The following is a 23070-nucleotide window of genomic DNA, read 5'->3' as shown; positions in this document are numbered from 1 at the left end:
AAAAATTAACTAGTTAAAGTCGTTTCTGTGATCGTGCAAATTCACTGCACGTTACATCAAAAAAATAATTTTTTGATGTAACGTGCAGTTGCAGTGAATTTGCACGATCACAGAAACTAGAGTATTTTTACCCCTTTCATAAATGTTTGGCTTAGGCCAAAAAAAAGAAAGAAATGTTTCTGGTCATGTCTTTTTTCCAAAAACGGTGCGACGACGCGAATATTTTTTTTTTTTTTTTTTTTTTCCCCTCCCCTTCAATGTTAATATATATACATCACACACTATTCAGTGTTCACATATCACATATAGTGTTCAGTCAGTGATCATGGGCCTGGGCCCTGAAGAATTTTCTCTTTCTTCTGAGTCGTTTTGGTTTGGTTGAATAGCAACCACTGCAGTTTGGATAGATGTCAGCTGCTCTCTCTCCTGTCAGCAAATCATGACCACAGCCACAATAATTACAGATTGCTGGAAACACAGAAGATGAGAAATATGGAATCTCAACTGGAGATGTGCATTGCAGATCATGTCGAACATAAGACTTTACTGATAATGTGACCTGGTTGTCCTTCAGGGACGAAATAGTGGATGTCTGTTCCACATGATCAACCAAAGAGCATCTCCTAAAATGTTGACAAATTGGTCGCCAAGTGATCTGCTGTTATAATCCCATCCGAGGTTCTGTCCCTGCAACCATCGTATCATATCATTGTGCAGTTTAAAACGTGCGTTTGGTCGGTCAAGCTGTCGTTGTTTTGGCCACGTTTTTTTTCTAGCACCACCCATCAACAGTTGAAATGCATTCTGCACTGGTACTGGTCTCGACTCTTTCTGAACATCACCAGTTAAATTAAAGGTGATAAACTTTCCAAACTCGATGACCGCAGACATTGTCACTGATAATGGTATCGTTTGAAACTGGCCGGTGATTGACGTACTCACGCTACTTTCCATGGGAAAGTCAGCATACGCTGGCTCCAGTACAAATCTATCTCCAGTATTCAGAACACCCCTGCTCAAGTCATGGAACAGCCTTAGTAAGGTCACATTTGGCGATGCGTCGACTAGGCCAAAAGGCCTTAAGATCTTTGACCCAAACGTAATCTGAACTGAGATTAACATGTCAATAGGTACGTGATGAATTAGGTCTGACAGCCATTTTGGGTAATACTTGTACCCTGCAATATTAAACATTCCCTAACACCCGTGCGCGATGTGTGTGCATTCATCTTGATGAGTGATGAACTGTGGGTAGAATGTTATGAGAAAGGGGTATGAAGCCCGCCACCAGTGGCCATTTTCAATTTTTGAACAAGCTCAAAAAGCTAGCTTGCCGCCAGATCGGGAAAAAAAAGGAGTGACGCGCTGGTGTTGAAGTGACGCGCGCGCTGACCAGAAACATTTTTTTTTTTTTTTTTGGCCTTATACATGTCTTTGACTATATTATCGTTATTATCGACATTTTATTGCATTCTGATACTAGTGACACAACTATCCCAAGACACAACCCTGGAACCGAGTGCCTGTGGAGAGGGCCCTGGACCATGGTTTTGAGAAAACAGATAAAAAGAATGAAATAATGTTCAAATAAAGTTCAAATAATCATACCATATTCATAACGAAATAATTATAAAATTTGAGACCAATAATGCTCACTAATAAATAAAATGTCATTAATCAAACATGAAACTATTACTTTTTTATGTCATGATTATGCAGAACGCTCATCAGCTTGAAACTTTTTGTCACTTGCTCAGACATTAATTGAACATTATTTGGACACTCTTTTTAACTCTGTGTTCTCGAAACCATGGTCCTGGGCCAAAGTTGCTAATTTCTCAAATCACGCCGTAGTTGTCGCCCTCCTCTCTGCAGCATGCAGCTAGCAAAACATGCAAATGTCTTATGGCGGACAACGCTATGCGCTACGAGTCATATACTAATACAAGAGGTAGTCAAGGTATGCCAAGAAGTACTAAATGACACCATTACTCTTTTAGACAATATAACACAAGTGCCTATTAGTAGAATTTGAAGCGCAGCAAGGCTGCAAAGTATTATCAGAGAAACGCAAAATGCCATGGGACCCGGGCATGGGACTGTCAAGTTGTTGATTCTGGGCAAAATCTCCTTACTGTTACTAGTATTAGTGTAAACCTTCTCGTTTCCACTCTAGGCTTTCGCGTACATGAAATACGGTTACTCGTAGGCGGTAAAATGCCGTGAAATGACGTGAAGTCCGGTGTTGGGTAGTCATAAGAATGAAATCATGACCAAATAATAATGAAATCATGACCAAATAAGAATGAAATAAGAATGAAATCATGACCAAATAATAATGGAATCATGACCAAATAAGAATGAAATCATACCAAATAAGAATGAAATCATGACCAAATAAGAATGAAGTCATGACCAAATAATAATGAAATCATAACCAAATAATAATGGAAAAAGAATGAAATCATGACCAAATAATAATGGAATAAGAATGAAATAATGACCAAATAAGAATGAAATAAGAATGAAATCATGACCAAATAAGAATGAAATCATGACCAAATAAGAAAGAAATAAGAATGAAATCATGACCAAATAAGAATGAAATAATAATGAAATCATGACCAAATAATAATGGAATAAGAATGAAATCATGACCAAATAAGAATGAAATAAGAATGAAATCATGACCAAATAATAATGGAATAAGAATGAAATCACAACAAAATAAGAATGAAATCATGACCAAATAAGAATGAAACATTGAGAATGACATAGTCCCGCTATGATTGGGTTTTAAGGAACTGGCAGTTTATGTTGTTATTTTCTTGATATCACGCAACAACACTTGTGAACCTAAATCAAACAGACTTAGATATGTTGTGTCTGCTCGTTGGACATGGAGCATGCCTACTCTTCAAGATGACGTGATGGAATACATTCAACAATAAAGGATGGGTCGGGTATGGGGGGTGCGGGGGACCTGTTCAAGCATGTCTGAGTGATGGCGTTGGATATGGAAAATTCGCAAACAAAATGGCTGCCAGGCAGCCATATTGGATCGTATCACAACAACAATGAATATGCACATGTATGTCATAGAACACTGTCCTAATACTAACTTTGAATGAGATCTGTTCGAGCATGTCTGAGTTATGGCTTTGAACATGGAAAATTCGCAAACAAAATGGCTGCTAGGCGGCCATATTGGATCGTATCATGAAACAAATTGACGTGCATATGTATGCCATTGTATGTTGCCCCTGTACCAAGTTTGAAAAAAAACGGTCAAGGCATCTCCAAGAAACAGCTCTGGACGGACGGACACATGGACGCACAGACGCACGGACAGACGGAACCCAATCCATAAGTCCCCGTTCCAGACTTTGTCCGGCGAGGACTAATTATGACCAAATAAGAATGAAATCATGACAAAATAATAATGAAATAAGAATGAAATCATGACCAAATAAGAATGAAATAATGGTTAAATAAGAATGAAATAAGAATGAGATCATGACCAAATAAGAATGAAATTATGACCAAATAATAATGGAATCATGACCAAATAAGAATGAAATCATACCAAATAAGAATGAAATCATACCAAATAAGAATGAAATCATGACCAAATAAGAATGAAATCATGACCAAATAAGAATGAAATCATGACCAAATAAGAATGAAATAATAATGAAATCATGACCAAATAATAATGAAATAATAATGAAATCATGACCAAATAATAATGGAATAAGAATGAAATCATGACCAAATAAGAATGAAATAAGAATGAAATCATGACCAAATAAGAATGAAATCATGACCAAATAAGAATGAAATAAGAATTAAATCATGACCAAATAAGAATGAAATAATAATGAAATCATGACCAAATAATAATGGAATAAGAATGAAATCATGACCAAATAAGAATGAAATAAGAATGAAATCATGACCAAATAATAACGGAATAAGAATGAAATCACAACAAAATAAGAATGAAATCATGACCAAATAAGAATGAAACAAGTCATTGAGAATGACATAGTCCCGCTATGATTGGGTTTTAAGGAACTGGCAGTTTATGTTGTCATTTTCTTGATATCACTACTCTGATCACGCAACAACACTTGTGAACCTAAATCAAACAGACTTAGATATGTTGTGTCTGCTCATTGGACATGGAGCATGCCTACTCTTCAAGATGACGTGATGGAATAATACATTCAACAATAAAGGATGGGTCGGGTATGGGGGTGCGGGGGACCTGTTCAAGCATGTCTGAGTGATGGCGTTGGACATGGAAAATTCGCAAACAAAATGGCTGCCAGGCAGCCATATTGGATCGTATCACGACAACAATGAATATGCACATGTATGTCATAGAACACTGTCCTAATGCCAACTTTGAATGAGATCAGTTCAAGCATGTCTGAGTTATGGCTTTGGACATAGAAAATTCGCAAACAAAATGGCTGCCAGGCAGCCATATTGGATCATATCATGACGAAAATGGATATGCACATGTATGTCATACAACACTGTGCTAATACCAACTTTGAATGAGATCTGTTCAAGCATGTCTGAGTTATGGCTTTGAGCATGGAAAATTCGCAAACAAAATGGCTGCTAGGTGGCCATATTGGATCGTATCATGACAACAATGAATATGCACATGTATGTCATACAACACTGTGCTAATACCAACTTTGAATGAGATCAGTTCAAGCATGTCTGGGTTATGGCTTTGGACATGGAAAATTCGCAAACAAAATGGCTGCTAGGCGGCCATACTGGATCGTATCATGACAACAATGAATATGCACATGCATGTCATAGAACACTGTCCTAATACCAACTTTGAATGAGATCTGTTCGAGCATGTCTGAGTTATGGCTTTAGACAGGGAAAATTTGCAAACAAAATGGCTGCTAGGCGGCCATATTGGATCGTATCATGAAACAAATTGACGTACATATGTATGCCATTGTATGTTGCCCCTGTACCACGTTTGAAAAAAACCGGTCAAGGCATCTCCAAGAAACAGCTCTGGACGGACGGACGGACGGACGGACACATGGACGCACAGACACACGGACAGACGGAACCCAATCCATAAGTCCCCGTTCCAGACTTTGTCCGGCGGGGACTAATTATGACCAAATAAGAATGAAATCATGACAAAATAATAATGAAATAAGAATGAAATCATGACCAAATAAGACCAAATAAGAATGAAATAAGAATGAAATAATGACCAAATAAGAATGAAATCATGACGAAATAAGAATGAAATCATGACCAAATAAGAATGAAATTATGGCCAAATAAGAATGGAATAAGAATGAAATAAATAATAATGGAATAAGAATGAAATCATGACCAAATAAGAATGAAATAAAAATGAAATAATGGTTAAATAAGAATGAAATAGTGCTTAAATAAGAATGAAATAATGACCAAATATGAATGAAATACTGGTCATATAATAATGGCATAAGAATGAAATAATGACATAATAGTCAAATAAAATAATGTCATAAGAATTAAGTAATGGTTAAATAAGAATGAAATAAGAATGAAACAATGACCAAATAAGAATGAAATAATGATCAAATTATAATGGCATAAGAATGGAATAATGACCAAATAAGAATGGAATAAGAATGAAATAAGAATGAAATCATGCCCAAATAAGAATGAAATAAGAATGAAATCATGACCAAACAAGAATGAAATCATGACAAAATAATAATGAAATAAGAATGAAATCATGACCAAATAAGACCAAATAAGAATGAAATAAGAATGAAATAATGACCAAATAAGAATGAAATAAGAATGAGATCATGACTAAATAAGAATGAAATTATGACCAAATAAGAATGGAATAATAATGAAATCATGACCAAATAATAATGGAATAAGAATGAAATCATGACCAAATAAGAATGAAATCATGACCAAATGATAATGAAATCATGACCAAATAAGAATGAAATCATGACCAAATAAGAATGAAATTATGACCAAATAAGAATGAAATCATGACGAAATAAGAATGAAATCATGACCAAATAAGAATGAAATTATGGCCAAATAAGAATGGAATAAGAATGAAATAAATAATAATTATAATGGCATAGGAATGGAATAATGACCAAATAAGAATGGAATAAGAATGAAATCATGACCAAATAAGAATGAAATAAGAATGAAATCATGACCAAACAAGAATGAAATCATGACTAAATAAGAATGAAATAAGAATGAAATCATGACCAAATAATAATGAAATCATGACCAAATAATAATGGAATAAGAATGAAATCATGACCAAATAATAATGAAATAAGAATGAAATCATGACCAAATAATAATGAAATAAGAATGAAATCATGATCAAATAATAATGGAATAAGAATGAAATCATGACCAAATAATAATGGAATAAGAATGAAATCATGATCAAATAAGAATGAAATTATGACTAAATAAGAATGAAATAATGTAATAATGATCAAATAATAATGGCATAAGAATGAAATAATGACCAAATAAGAATAAAATAATGATCAAACAAGTCATTGAGAATGACATAGTCCCCGCTATGATTGGGTTTTAAAGAATTATCTCTACTCTGATCACACAACAACACTTGTGAACCTAAATCAAACAGACTTAGATATGTTGTGTCTGCTTGTTGGACATGGAACATGCCTACAACAATAAAGGATGGGTCGGGTATGGGGGATCGTATCACGACGAAAATGGATATGCACATGTATGTCATAGAACACTGTCCTAATACCAACTTTAAATGAGATGTGTTCAAGCATGTCTGAGTTATGGCTTTAGACAGGGAAAATTTGCAAACAAAATGGCTGCTAGGTGGCCATACTGGATCGTATCATGACAACAAATGGATATGCACATGTATGTTATAGAACACTGTCCTAATACCAACTTTGAATGAGATCTGTTCAAGCATGTCTGAGTTATGGCTTTAGACAGGGAAAATTTGCAAACAAAATGGCTGCTAGGCGGCCATATTGGATCGTATCATGAAACAAATTGACGTGCATATGTATGCCATTGTATGTTGCCCCTGTACCAAGTTTGAAAAAATCGGTCCAGGCATCTCCAAGAAACGGCTGTGGACGGACGGACAGACGGACGGACGGACGGACAGACGGAACCCAATCCATAAGTCCCCGTCCCGGACTTTGTCCGGCGGGGACTAATTATAATGGCATAAGAATGAAATAATAACCAAATAAGAATGAAATGATGAAATAATAAGGACATAAGCATAAAATAATGATAAAATAATGATGAAATAACAATGATAGAATGATGGAATAAGAAATAATGCCACTGAATGATAAAATCATATTGAAATAAAGGTAACACCTAATTTTGGGGGATCAAACCCCATACTGTCCTACCCCCTAAGTAGTTGTTTCGTCAAGTTGGTGCATTGATCAGTGTAATTCAGACATATCCAGAAAAACAAATTAAAAACTAAAGTCTGCCCCTATTGTTATTGTACGGTTTGATGTGACTACGTATAGAAGTCACCTAAAATAATTTTTTTCTTCAAAATTTTGAATACAAAATAGCGCCAATGGTGTTGTAGCACAACTGTACAGTTTTTAAAAATGTTTTCCCATATGCTGATCCATGCTGGGTATAGGTGTTCATTTGCTGAATGATTATCCATACATTATTGAATGTTTATTCATTTGCCTATTTACTCCTGTTATCTTTGCAATATATATGATCACTTGGCTGTTGCTATGGGCGTGGTCTTGTTGCTAGGCACATTTGCATACATTTTTTTGAATGATTATTCATTTGTCTATCAATTCCTATTGTGATCTTTCCAATATACGTGATTATTTGGTTGTTGCTATGGGTCTTGTTGCTAGGCAAATTACATACATTTTTTGAATGTTTATTCAATTGTCTATTCATCCCCACGGTTATTTTTGTGAAATACACCATTGATTGGCTGTTGCTATGGGCGTGGTCTTGTTGCTAGGCAAATTTATATACATTTTTGAATGCTTATTCAATTGTCTTTTAATCCCAGTGGTAATCTTTGTGAAATACCTCACCATTTGGCGGTTGCTATGAGAGTGGTCTTGTTGTTAGGCACATTTGCAAACATTTTTTGAATGCTTAAACACCCCTAAGAATGTTCCCACCAAATTTCAGACCGATATGCCCAATTGTTCTTGTGTAAGTTTTTGGACCAAAATTTACATTTTTTGACCCAAATCACACACCAGTAGTAAGATCATTTTAATTTGAACAATTTCCCAACTAGACACTGAAGGTAATACACCCATCAAATATTATGGCAATCGGTATATGCAGGAAATTTAACCTGCCAAACACAGTATGATCATAGAGGTCTTGATATGACTCGATAACTTTATATCATGTTATTCTTCACTTGGTATACTTTATATCATGTTATTCTTCACTTGGTATACTTTATATAACTTTATATCATATTATTCTTCACTTGGTATACTTTATATAACTTTATAACATATTATTCTTCACTTGGTATACTTTATATAACTTTATATCATGTTATTCTTAACTTTGTATACTTTATATAACTTTATAACATGTTATTCTTCACTTGGTATACTTTATATAACTTTATATCATATTATTCTTCACTTGGTATACTTTATATAACTTTATATCATGTTATTCCTCACTTGGTATACTTTATATAACTTTATATCATGTTATTCTTCACTTGGTATACTTTATATAACTTTATATCATGTTATTCTTTACTTTGTACACTTTATATAACTTTATATCATGTTATTCTTCACTTGGTATACTTTATATAACTTTATATCATATTATTCTTCACTTGGTATACTTTATATAACTTTATATCATATGTTATTCTTCACTTGGTATACTTTATGTAACTTTATAACATGTTATTCTTCACTTGGTATACTTTATATAACTTTATATCATATTATTCTTCACTTGGTATACTTTATATAACTTTATATCATGTTATTCTTCACTTGGTATACTTTATATAACTTTATATCATATTATTCTTCATTTGGTTTACTTTATATAACTTTATATCATATGTTATTCTTCACTTGGTATACTTTATGTAACTTTATAACATGTTATTCTTCACTTGGTATACTTTATATAACTTTATATCATATTATTCTTCACTTGGAATACTTTATATAACTTTATATCATGTTATTCTTTACTTGGTGTACTTTATATAACTTTATATCATGTTATTCTTCACTTGGTATACTTTATATAACTTTATATCATGTTATTCTTCACTTGGTATACTTTATATAACTTTATATCATATTATTCTTCACTTGGTGTACTTTATGTAACTTTATATCATGTTATTCTTCACTTGGTATACTTTATATAACTTTATAACATGTTATTCTTCACTTGGTATACTTTATATAACTTTATATCATATTATTCTTCACTTGGTATACTTTATATAACTTTATATCATGTTATTCTTTACTTTGTATACTTTATATAACTTTATATCATGTTATTCTTCACTTGGTATACTTTATATAACTTTATATCATGTTATTCTTCACTTGGTGTACTTTATATAACTTTATATCATGTTATTCTTCACTTGGTGTACTTTATGTAACTTTATATCATGTTATTCTTCACTTTGTGTACTTTATATAACTTTATATCATGTTATTCTTTACTTTGTATACTTTATATAACTTTATATCATGTTATTCTTCACTTGGTATACTTTATATAACTTTATATCATGTTATTCCTCACTTGGTATATTTTATATAACTTTATATCATATTATTCTTCACTTGGTATACTTTATATAACTTTATATCATATTATTCTTCACTTGGTATACTTTATATAACTTTATATCATATTATTCTTTACTTGGTATACTTTATATAACTTTATATCATGTTATTCTTCACTTGGTATACTTTATATAACTTTATATCATGTTATTCTTCACTTGGTATACTTTATATAACTTTATATCATATTATTCTTCACTTGGTATACTTTATGTAACTTTATATCATGTTATTCTTCACTTGGTATACTTTATATAACTTTATATCATATTATTCTTCACTTGGTATACTTTATATAACTTTATATCATGTTATTCTACACTTGGTATACTTTATATAACTTTAATCCACATGTTATTCTGCTGGTAGATCTGACTACAATCAGTTGTAATGTAACTTTACCTCCAGCTTTAGTGTCACTCACATCTTTTCTTCAAATTCTGTGCATCACTTGTATGTCAGCAGCTGTAGTATCTTCACTGATTCTTTTCAGTACTGATAAATGCGATATAATATGCATTTTCGATTTAATCATGAATTTCAGGAATTCCCTTTTTTTCTCGATATTCTGCTGTCTACGGTGCTGCTTTTGCTCTTCCTGTCTTTTCTCAAGTTTAGCAACTCTTTGCACTAGATTCTCATTTGTTTGTTGTAGGATGGGATGATGACCAGAACAATTCTTCATCTCACACACACATCCCTACATACATGCCCACTAAATTAAATCAATCTGAACTAATAGTTTTTAAGTTTAAGTTCTTTTACTCAAATCATACACATGTTGTGTGATCATTTTTACTTGAAGAAATCTTCCATCTATATACCTACTTTCGCTGCTAGACGTTTGGGCATTCTTCTGATGTGATAAGTGAACAAAGTTCACAGACAGGGTTTGGCCGAACGTTTAGCTAAAGTCATTTTCAGACTTGACATTCCATTGAGATGACGTATGGCCATGGGTTGGGCTATATATGTATATATATGTGTTAATATATTCAATAACTCATGACCTCTATAATGTGTACATACTAATATCAATATCACGTTATCATAACAAAAACATATCTAATTACTGTCTTATCGGTTTATGGTAATTGTGACATTGATGAATGAGTAGACGTTGTCATTCACACGTATCATTTAAGGCATTTGGTGGTTATTTTTACAGTATGCATGAAAAAATTAGTTATTGTCCTCTGTGTTTGTCGTCAACCAGTTTCTCTGATTGGCAATTATTTTTAACCCTGAACTGCAGAGATGACTTGACCTTGGGTGTTCACCCTTGAAAGCGACCCATTGTACTGTTTCGGATGAACACCCAAGGTTTCGGATGAACACCCAAGGTCTAGCAGCTAGACTACTACATACCCTAAGTAATTCCCTCCCCTCCCAGATGCCAAAGCAATTTTGGTCATGCAGTTTTATAAATTGTTTACATGCAGACAGAGAGACAGAGAGACAGACAGAGTCACAAACAAACACACTCAAACATACAAACAGACTTTTTACGTTCAAGCTCATAGCAATATTGAGCCTCAGTTAATCAGTAGTGCTAATGAGGCTGAATTATTACAAACCAAGCAAATTCTTGAATCAGTTTTGTTTAAACTAAAACATAGGACTATAATTAAAGCATACTAACAGCGCTTACAGTTGAGTGAAAGATGGAGTCATGATGAAAGCAAATGACTACTTCAAAATATGAATATTCAATTCTTACCTTAGGTTCATTATATGGTCTTCATGGTTGCCTCTGTTGAGATAAACTTCATTTGGGTAGATGAGGAAAAATGCAAATAATAAAATGGCTATTTCCACCGAGTTCGGTCCCCTGTCTACAAAATCTCCATTGAAGATATAAGGATTCTCTGCTGATGGAAGGCCATTCTGTGGAAACACATGGGTCATAAAACAATTTGAAATACTAAAAAGTCTTGGTGATATGTAGGAAAAGGCTGGATTTTGATTATTGATCCTGAAAGTCAGTCAAGGTCTCAAAAGAAATTTTACATCCAAACAATATGGGGGATAGAAACTTCAATGGAGCCTCTATGCTTTTGAGTTATGTGGTAAATTACATCCATATTATTAATAGATCCTTGTTCTTACCTATGTGTATGTAATATGTATCTGCATCATTTTAGTGTTGTTATGTGCAGTTTCAATTAGTTGCTGGATAACTGTGCCATTAAAAAAATCTACTTGACAAACTACCCCTCCTGTTACCTTTGCTGCCATACACATCACCATCTGGCTATTGCCATGGTCATGGATTTGTTGCTAGGCAACCATGTGGGACAATTCTTTAAAAATAGCACCAATGGCATTGTAGCACAATAAAAATGTTTATCCACACGTTGATCCACGCTAGGTATAGGTGTTCATTTGCTGAATGACTATCCAGTTGCCTATCGTATCCAACCATGTTGTTATCTTTGCATTATATATGCGATCATTTGGCTGTTGCTATGGGCGTGGTCATATTGCTAGACATATTTGCATACATTTATTGAATGTTTGTTCACTTGTCTATGAATCCCTGATGTTATCTTTGCCAAATACGTGATCATTTGGCTGTTGCTATGGGCTTGGTCATGGCTTCTAGGGATATTTGCATACATTTTTTGAATGTTTACTCACTTACCTACCAGATGATATTGTTATTTGACCAAAATATACTGCCATTTGGTTTTTTGTTGCTAAGGGCGAGGTCATAATTGCTAGGGCCAATGGTGTCGAAATATTTGAAGAAAATCTGCTGAATAACACTTCTAGAAATATCTCACCAAATTTGAGTCTCATTGATCAAGTACTTTTTGAGATATAAATTTTTGGCCAAAATTCACTTTTTTACACCTAATTTGCACATTACTGATGAGATCATTATATGCTTAATATTTCTACATCGATACACCCCCAGATGCATCCCTAATAAATTTCCGCCCAATCTGCTGAGTAGTTTTGGAATGAAAGATTTTTGACCAAAATGACACATTTTTTCCCCTAATTTGCATACTACTCATGACAGAATCAAGCCTTAATGGCTTGATTCTGTAATGAGTAGTATGCAAATTAGGAAGTGGTGTTTCTTATCTTTCTTATCACTGAATAATGTTTGTTGGCAATATTTACAAATGTGGTAAAGCACTACATAACACATCAGGCAAAGCTAAGCTCAAAGTTACATCAGTTGTTATCAGTTTTACTGATCCATTATCAGCGACATTGCAAATAGCTTTAGAGATGCAAACAATTTCCATGACACCCGACTTGCTGGCTCACCAAGTCGGGAAAGTTGCACTTGAACCGCTAATGCGAAAATCCGTCGTGATGGAATCATCATGTCATGAACAAATATTAATTTAACCCCCCCCCCCCCCCCCCCCCCCAGAACGTTCACACCAAATTTCAGGCCAATCTGCCCAGCAGTTTTGGAGTTTAAGTTTTTTGACTAAAAATGACATGTTTTGACCCAAAACACACATCTCTGATGCAATCATTTTAATTTGAACAATTTCCCAACTATACACCCAAAGTAACATGACCACCAAATATCAAAGTAATCAGTCCCGAAGGTTTTGACTTTAAGTTGTTTACACACACACACACACACACACACACAGACAGACAGACAGACAGACAGACAGACAAACAGACAGACTGACAGACACTTAGTGATGCCTATAGCACTACTGAACCGTATCAATTCAGTTGTGCTAAAAAAAATTATTGACTTGTCACGCGATCCCTATATTTCTTTTCTGCAATACTGTCATCATGACTGTTGCTATGGGTGTTGTCCTGATGGTAGGCATGTTTGCATACATTTTAATAAAACACCAATGATGTTTTGGCACAACTGTAAACTTTGTGATATTCCCCCCAAAGTTTATCGACATGCCAATCCATATTTGTTACCCATGCAATATGCACTATCATTTGATTGTTGCTATGGGTGTGGTTTTGTTGTGAGGCATATTTGCATGTATTTAAATGTTTAGTCATTTACCTACCCATTCCTGTTGTTACTTTTGCAATATGAACACCATTCGGCTGTTGCTATGGGCATGGCCTCATTGCTAGGCATATTTGCATACATTTTTGAATGTTTATTATGTCAATAAATTGGTTGTTCTCTTTGCAGTATAACAAATAACAAATAAGTTGGCACTCAATGATGGCAAGACAGAGGTTGTCTGGTTTACACCCCACGGTTTGTTCACAGTCAGGTTCGATTAATGTACGAATAGGTGATGCCATGATTTCTCAATCACTGAACTGTTGTGTATGACCTTGGTGTGATGGTTGACTCATTTGGACTCATGGATGAGCATATTCGTTATGTTTGTAAGGGGGCGTCTCATTCACTCTGGCGGTTGAGTAAAATTCGAAAACTCTTGGACCAGTCTAGTGCTGAAAAATTAGTTCATGCTTTTGTGACATCGAAATTAGATTACTGTAATAGTTTGTTTTTCGGTCTACCTGCATATAAATTGAACAAACTTCAACATATTCAAAACTCTGCTGCTCGATTGGTGACAAGATGGAGGATTGGTCGTCAAGCTGATGTGAATCCAGTGCTGAAGGATTTACATTGGCTGCCAGTCGAACAGCGAGTTCATTATAAAATTCTTTGTATTATCTTCAAAATTATTCGTCAAGGAAAAGTAGCGCCAACTACTTGTCCGAAGTTATCAGTATCGATCATCCATTACATAATACGAGAAAGAGTGTTGGAATCAGGTTGAATCCTTTCTCTATTTAAGATCATGGAAAACAACCTTCTAAAACATATGGTGACAGGGCTTTCAGTGTGTACTATGCTCCTAAACTATGGAATAGTTTACCGCTTGAGCTTCGACTACTTGAGAAATTTGCTCCTTTCAAGAAGAGTCTTAAAACGTATATTTTCCGACAATGCTATTGCTGATGTTTATAAATTGATTGCTAATTTTTAAATCTGATTTTGTTTTTAGAGACGCTTTTAAAATATTCATTGTGTTCTTATGCTAGATTTTTGTTGTTGTTGCTCTTTTGCTAGTTTTTCTCATTTTGTAATGTTTAGACCACTGAGACATGTTTGTGTAGTGGTCTTTAAACTATAAATTATTATTATTATTATTATTATTATTATTATTATTATTATTATTATATGATCATTTGGCTGTTGCTATGGGCATGTTCAGTTGCTAGGGATATTGGCATACATTTTTAAATGTGTACTCGCTTGCCTACCAGAGGATGTTATTTTAGCAAAATATGCTGGCATTTGGTTGTTGCTATGGGTATGACCATGGTTCATGGATCATGATCAATTGTGTTAAAAAATTGAAACAACATCTGTAGAATAACATGTCTAGAAACATGTCATCAAAATTCAGCCCATCGAGCAAGTCCTTTTTGGGGTACAAGTTTTTGATCAAAATTCATATTCTACCTCATTATCATGCACTTTTTGATCATATGGGACACAATTTTCAGTGTGTTGCAAACTTTCGACGCATGAACACATAAGCGTGTTGGGATCTGTAAGACTGATAACTCATCTTTGGAGCGGTCTCATCAATAGCAGAAGATGAAGATGAATTTGACCTACTTGAGTTGAGTGGTTCTAACCCTCTTCCCGAACAAGTGTCTCATCAGTCAGAATAGCTCTGCTGAGTTTTTTTTTTGTAACTTGTAGAAGTGCTCCTGTTGTTCAGCTCTTCCACTATGCAGTTTTGTTTTTAGTGAAGTAAAAAAATGAGGTTAGTGGTTCCATACAATGAAATTGTGGTCCTCTTATAATACTATACATTTGTTTTTAAAAATCATACAGTTTGATTCGAGTGCCTGTGGTCAGTACCTTATGTCAAACTTTCAAATAGTAGCTGTGACAGGTGCTTTTTTAAAAGTGTATTTTGCTTATCAAACCTGTAGGGGTTGGATAGATCTCATTGAAAGATGGAAAATGACACTTGAATGACTAAAATCGGCCAAGAAAGATACAGATACAGATTTGCAATGTATTAAATTATCAATTTTTTTCTATCATGACTTCCAAGTTGTGAATGTTTAAGTTTTCCCAAACTTTGTGATATGATTTAAACAAAACAAGCAGTCATTGGAGATGACTCAATCCCCGCAATGGATGTTTTCAGGGGATTGCCGCCAGTCATGGTGGTGTGATGTATAAGATTGTATGAAATATAGTGCCAATGGCATTGTAGGACAACTGTACAATTGACTGAATATTTGCATACATTTTTTTTGAAAGTTTATTCATTTGTCTACTAATCCCTGTTGTTATCTTTCCAAAATAAGTGATCATTTGGCTGTTGCTATGGGTGCGGTCTTGTTGCTAGGCACATTTACATACATTTTTAGCACAACTGAACTGAGGTTCAGTAGTACCATAGGGATCGCCTGGCATCTGTCTGTCTGTGTGTGTGTGGATGTGTGTGTGTGTGTGTGTGTAAACAACTTAAAGTTCAAAAACTGCTGAACCGATTGCCATGATATTTGGTGGGTCCATTACCTTGGGTGTCTAGTTGGGAAATTGTTCAAATCAAAATGGTCGCATGACAGGTGTGTGATTTGGGTAAAAAAATTTGATTTTTGGTCAAAAAACTTAAACTTAGAAACTACTGGGCAGATTGGTGCGAAATTTGGTGGGAACATTCTTAAGGGGGTGTAAAGTAAGAATTGTTCATGACATGATTCCATCATTAATATGCAAATTAGGCCTAAAAATGTGTCTTTTGGTTAAAAATCTATAATCCAAGACTGCTGAGCAGATTGTGCTGAAATTTAATGGGAATGCATCTAGGGATGTATGGACAAAGAAATATTAAGCATATAATGATTCCATGAGTGATATGCAAATTAGGTGTAAAAATGTTCATTTTTGGTCAAAAAATTGAGTCTCAAAAAGTACTTGGTCAGTGCGTCTGAAACTTGGCGAGATGTTTTTGAAAGTGTTATTCTGCAGATTTTCTTCAAACCATTTTGACAAAATGGCCCTAGCAACCATGACCACACCCTTAGCAACAACCATTTGAAAGAAAATAAAATGGATGTATACTACTCGGTAATTTTAATATAGACGTCGGTAGTGATCAGAATCCAAATACTTGTAATCTGATCGATAAACTTGCTTGTTTAAAGTTCAAACAGTGTATTTCTACTCCAACTTGGGTAACGGCATCCTCCAAAACTATCATTGATCATTTATATATTAATATGGTTGATAGGCACATTAATCTGGACATAATCGTTGCCAATATTTCAGACTATTATCCAATATTTGCTTTCTTCTACTCTACAAAGACTCAAAATTTTACCGAATCACTTGTGTACACTAGGAACTTCTCACATTTACATCATCTTGCCTTCAGAAATGACTTATGGGCCGAGACTTGAGAGGGAGTCTTAAACTGTACAGATGTAAATATTGCCATTTGTCCTCCATTGAAATGTAAAGTTTTGAGTAAGAGAAGACAAAAGGACAAACCATGGTTGACATATGGAATCCGTAAATCGATAAAACAAAATACAAGATGTATAAACAAGTGGTCAAAAGTAATTTTGATTCGCAAATACTCAACCACTATAGAAATATAGAAATATTCTGACCAAAATTCTCAGGAAATCCAAACATCACCATTATGTGAACCTTTTGTCTTCTAATGTGGGTAAAATGAGAGAAACCTGGAATGTCATTAACAATCTTATTGGCAAAAGTAAAGAGAAAAAGTTCACCAATCCTTGTAGAGTGAGAGTTAACAAAGATGGTCATGAAATTGTCCACAACCAACAAAATGATATCATTGAAGTTTTTTTAAAAATGTGGGTGATAACCTAGAAAAATAGATGTTGATATCGATATGAAATTTACTGATTTTCTCGGTCAGAGAGTCCTTCATTTATTCAAAGCCCATCATAAACTGGCATGTTGAAAAAGTTATATCAAGGTTGGATGTACATAAAGCTACAGGGTGGGACAATATTTCTGCTAAATCAATTAAAGAAGATAAATCTGAGATTCCAACCCCTCTCTCACACATTATCAATTTATTGTTTTTGTGTGGTCAGTTCCCAGACCATCTTAGAGTAGCAAAAGTTCTCCCAATATCATAATAATAATAATAAATAATAATTTATTTATAAAGCGTCAGTATCCACAAAAAAATGTGATCAAAGACACTGTAAGCAATTCATACAATACAAATATCACTTAAAAAGCAATTTTAAAAAGTAAAGTTTTAACATTGGATTTAAAAGCAGATAAGGTAGGTGACTGACGGATGTAGAGTGGGAGATTATTCCAGAGAGTGGGGGCAACAACACTAAAAGCACGATCACCATATGAAACCACGATCAATACACAACAAGTGACCTATCGGTCAGAATAGCTCCGCTGTTTTTTTATTTTTTATTTTGGTAACATGTAGAAGTGGTTCAGTTGTTCAGCTCGTCACTATGCAGTTTTGTTTTAGCGATCTAATAAAGTGGTTAGTGGTTTCATATAATGTCTCACTATAAAACACATTTCACACAGAAAGTTGGTAAAATATTGTACTTTTATGATATAGTCACCATTTTATAAAAAATCTATTGTACAGTTATGAAAATTACACAAAATCTCAGAAAAATAATGACTGGGAAATGCACAAAAAAAAGGATTTTTGAGGTTGGCTACAAATAATTCCAGTGTCTTACAGCTGCAGCTTTAACCCTGGAAAATTTTAATGATGAATGAAATAAACTAGGGATCTAAAATAATTTTGAGGCAATTCAAATTTCAATTTTCTAACAAATTTACCAAAAATACCATCCATAATTGTCAACAACATTCAACTTGCAGTAGACATAACATCGTCTGATATTTTAATTTAATAGTCTATGGACTTCCTTTGCAGGTGGTACACATATTTCGTTAGTCCTGCTTGCATACGGAAAAGGTCGTCCCTTCAGTGTTGAGGGTCGTGTCAGTAATTGAGTAATATAGACCCATGCCCATCTGCAAGCAGGACTAGCATTTCGTACGCAAGCTGGACTAAATTTAGTCGAGTGTTCAAAGCGCAATGTGACATGGCAAGTACATCGTGTAAATCGGAATTGTAGACTTACTAATCTCAGCAAAAATAAATATTTCGCTAATCATAACTGAAAATGTCTTGTCAGAAAATTGTTCAATCTCAATGACAGAGATGCAGAATGCTAGTGTCACGTGTGTCTTCCAACGGTACGTCATATGCGTCAAGCGAAAGGTATTTAGGTCATCTACCGGCTTTTGAGCTGCTAGATTCATCGACTAAAATGAACCATTATTAGGAAGAAGACATCACAAAATACTATTATTAACTTTTTATCATTTGTTTTTGAAAATTCACAATATTTCACCGTTAAAATGATTTTTAAAAAGCGACAAGACATCACATCACCAGCTTTTAATGAAAAATTACAACGAAAGTCTGGACTGCAATCTCATGACTACTTTATTTCCATATATGGTAAGGCTCATTAGCAAAAGAACTTTGACGTCGACCTTACTTGTTTCTATGCTGCATTACCACATTGGCAATTTTGATGTGGCGATTTTGCCACCAATATTGTACAAAAACCAAACTCCATAAATGAACCACAAAGTACTTTCCCTTTAAAATGAGGTAATTTTAGAATGAATATTATTGTTTTTATTGACGACTGCCTCTGTCAAAAATCGTCCCCTACAGTGACAGTGGACACTTTCAGGATAGGCAACTTCATGACTTTGTCAATCGAGAGCATATATATACCTACTGGAATGAACCATTCTGTAAAAGGGGTGCAGAATTTGGATTTGAAGTCTGCAACCCTGTTTTGAACAAACACTTGTCATTTGGGCACACAATGCATAGAATTAAGACTATAGCACACATTACATTGCTTGTTTGATGTCAATGGTGTCTTTTGAAAAGTGGCAGTTTACTTGAAGTCTTATGGACTGATTTCCAATATGGCATCGGTCATAATGCTCATTAACATATTAATTTTTTAAATTACAAGAAAAAAATCACCAAAAATAGAAAAAAAAAGATTTGCTGACTTGAAATTAACAAATTTGAGATGATGAAAATATCATTTTGAAAAAAAAATCATAAAAAATTGAAAATGGCACAGATTAACTTGGCATGAACAAATCTGAATAGACCAGTTTTGTTTTTGATTTATATTAATGACATCCCACATTCCTCAAATTTTTTCAACTTCAGACTTTATGCAGATGAATTGAACTTAGTTTGGTCTGTAGACTCAAAGCAAAGCATTGTATCTCTTGGTCAAGCAAATGTATAATTTCAAAATGTATACAAATGGCGTAATGCCAATAAACTGACCATTAATAGTAATAAAACAGAATACATTTTAATAAAAAGTAGATATAGTACTAAAGATACCCAAGATTGTATAAATTTGAAAAGGCAAGTGGTAAAGGAAACTGAGAATATTTCTTTTATTGGTGTTTGTCTACTTAAAGTGTACATGCAAAGGTACATACTTTTTTTCGTAATTATGTTTATTTTGCCATAAAAATAAATGAAATTGCATTCATACCTCTAAATATTGCGCGCATTGGCAAGAAAGTCGCAAAAATACTTGCCCCCTTAATCCCCATGTGCTTCGACTAACTTCGGCACCGCAACCAGCTCACGAAAGGTGTCGAGGTCCCACGTGTTACAAAAGCCTTCTAAGCCTTTGTGTAATGTTTACTTATGAATTACTAATTACGCTTGCCACATAGTATTATCTGTAACTGTACATATTGTGGTGTACCAGTTTAGTCTTCCGACAACAATGGTTCCTTGGTGTTTTGTCAGCAGCACCCGCAGTGAAACATCACCCTACACACATTTCCGAGTGATATAACTGAGTAAGTAATAATGGGTGAAGGCAGTTGAAATCACGTAAAAACTGGACAGTGACGCCATACAGTGAAAGCCAGTAAATGTTACAGGGGCCGGGGTTCTCCACGCCACCGGTGTAGCCATGATCAAAGCGAAAAAAGGAAGACAAATAAAATAAAATAATTTGAAATGTTTTCAAGAAAGCAAGTTAGCTTCATAAAATAGTTTCATTACGATAGCATTTGTTTTTAAACAATGCGTACGTAGTCCGACTGTATGTTTTGATTTCCATGTTGCTGGGAGTCGATCGTTTTCATTGTGATACATCACATACATCGTCGGAATCATATCAAAGTAAAAAGACACAACGCTCATTATAATGTTGCTATTTTTGTTGCCATTGTTTTGTCTACATGAACAATTACTGTGTCATACCAATCACATGTCAAAAGTGGATGGACACAGCAAAGTACAGTCAGCACTAAGCTTCACGCTCCCAGGTCAAATAACTTCCACGAGGTAAGACATGTCTATCCATAAAAACCTCAAACAAAAATGGTCGGAGACAATACACCACAGTACGGCCGGCTTCAGTGAACATGGGCCGTGCTTTGAAAGAAGATGAAACCACTTCATGTCACTGTGTGGATGGTAATGAACGCAGTAAAAAATGAAATAAAGTACGTGTACACATAGCTTTCAAGAGGGACGGTTATCCAACAAAACGTTCTGCTCTAACGAATTTGTGGGTCTACTTTCGCGAAGATTTTGAATGGTCATAGATTGAATGTACTGTTACGACACATGCTACATTTGAACAACTTGAGAGAATATTATGGGGAACTCTTGAAGCCATTCTCATTCTCTGTATGTTTGATGGGTATGGAAATATTACATAATTTTCGTTTCGATTACATTGTCTGCAGGAGCTGTTTTCCACCCATTGAATAGTTATGTCAACAAAGGACGCTGATAACAGCATTCACTTTATGTAATTTATAAACAACACGGCTTCACTAGGACATACTCATTCACTACCAGAGGAACTATCGTTACTGCTAGCGGTCGGTTCGAATGAATTTGGCTAAATCACACCATCAGGTGTTAATGCTGGAGTGTATTGCTCTACGCTTGAGGAATCTGATCAATATTCAACGTCGGGTTCTGGCGAAAACGGGTTTTGAAGTTGACCTTCTGGTTCGACCATAATGGCTTTACATGTAAAGATACACTGACGAATGCGTTTGTGTTCCTGTATTGACGTCATAAAGTTCCAAATCCTGTCCTATCCATATGCAAATGAGAGGTACTTACCTGAAGGTGCTCTGTGGCTGAGCCAAGAGTGCCTCATTTTTCGCGCAATTTCTCGTGTTAGAATTATATTGTACTATTACAAACCCGATTTCCTTTATTTTTATGGCAAAATAAACATAATTACGAAAAAAAGTTTGTACCTTTGCATGTACACTTTAACGTGGAGGCAAGGTACCACTGAAATTAAGAAGAAAATTTGTAAATTTGTTGGTATCTTATATAAGTTAAGAGAAACAGTGCCAATCTCAGTTCTTCTTATGCTGTACAACACTTATGCAACAGACTTATAATTCCTAAGTACTACTAGTTAAGATGCTGCGCCCTCCATAGACACTTTTCCACTCATGCGTTCATAGTTGTTTTATTAGCGGTCACATTGTATGGACAACGGAACAGAGAGAGTTGCCACCAGAGAAGTTTACTGAAGTTTGTGGCATTAGATTTCCAACTAAAAAGGCCCACGAGGTACAGTATTCGTTTCCGCTTACATCAATGGATATTTTGTAGTGATTTTTATGTCGATTTATCACTTGTCATTTTACCGTTTTATGCCAGTATTACCATAGATACTTTAGTGTAAACAAGCATTGTTTCTTTCATTTATTAGATCTTACGGTGTTGTTGTCGGTGTTGGTGATAGCATTGATGTTTCAAAATTGAATTAATAAGAGTGATTGTATATGGTTTCATCTATGGACATTGAATAAACGGACATCACATCAGTAAAGACCATGTCGCCTACAGTTCTCTAAATATATTTAGTTGGTACATCTACAACTTATATTACCACACATATATCATATGGACTTGAAATTTGGGGCAGTACATATAAAACATATTTATGAGATATTTTGCTGGTACAAAAGAAAATTGTGCATGTCATAACACGTATGAAATATGATGCACATACTGGTCCACTTCTCCACAAAGTAGGCATTCTTGACATTTTTAGCACAACTGAACTGAGGTTCAGTAGTGCTATAGGGATCGCC

The 23070-nt window shown here is 34.5% G+C and overlaps 1 protein-coding gene across 3 annotated transcripts in view; it reads right to left on the bottom strand.

Moving 5' to 3' along the window:
• LOC144438814 (serine/threonine-protein phosphatase with EF-hands 2-like) overlaps positions 1-23070 on the bottom strand; it is a 214362-nt gene that overhangs the window by 68071 nt on the left and 123221 nt on the right. For all 3 annotated transcript variants that reach the window (XM_078127991.1, XM_078127992.1, XM_078127993.1), the window contains one exon: positions 11620-11786. In XM_078127991.1, coding sequence (XP_077984117.1) covers positions 11620-11786 — 167 coding nt within the window. The remainder of the gene's footprint in view (positions 1-11619; positions 11787-23070) is intronic.

Source organism: Glandiceps talaboti, chromosome 8 (assembly GCF_964340395.1).
Source record: "Glandiceps talaboti chromosome 8, keGlaTala1.1, whole genome shotgun sequence".
Taxonomy (NCBI): Eukaryota; Metazoa; Hemichordata; class Enteropneusta; family Spengelidae; genus Glandiceps; species Glandiceps talaboti.
Note: the sequence above shows the minus strand (reverse complement) of the source record. Positions and strands in the feature narration are given on the sequence as shown.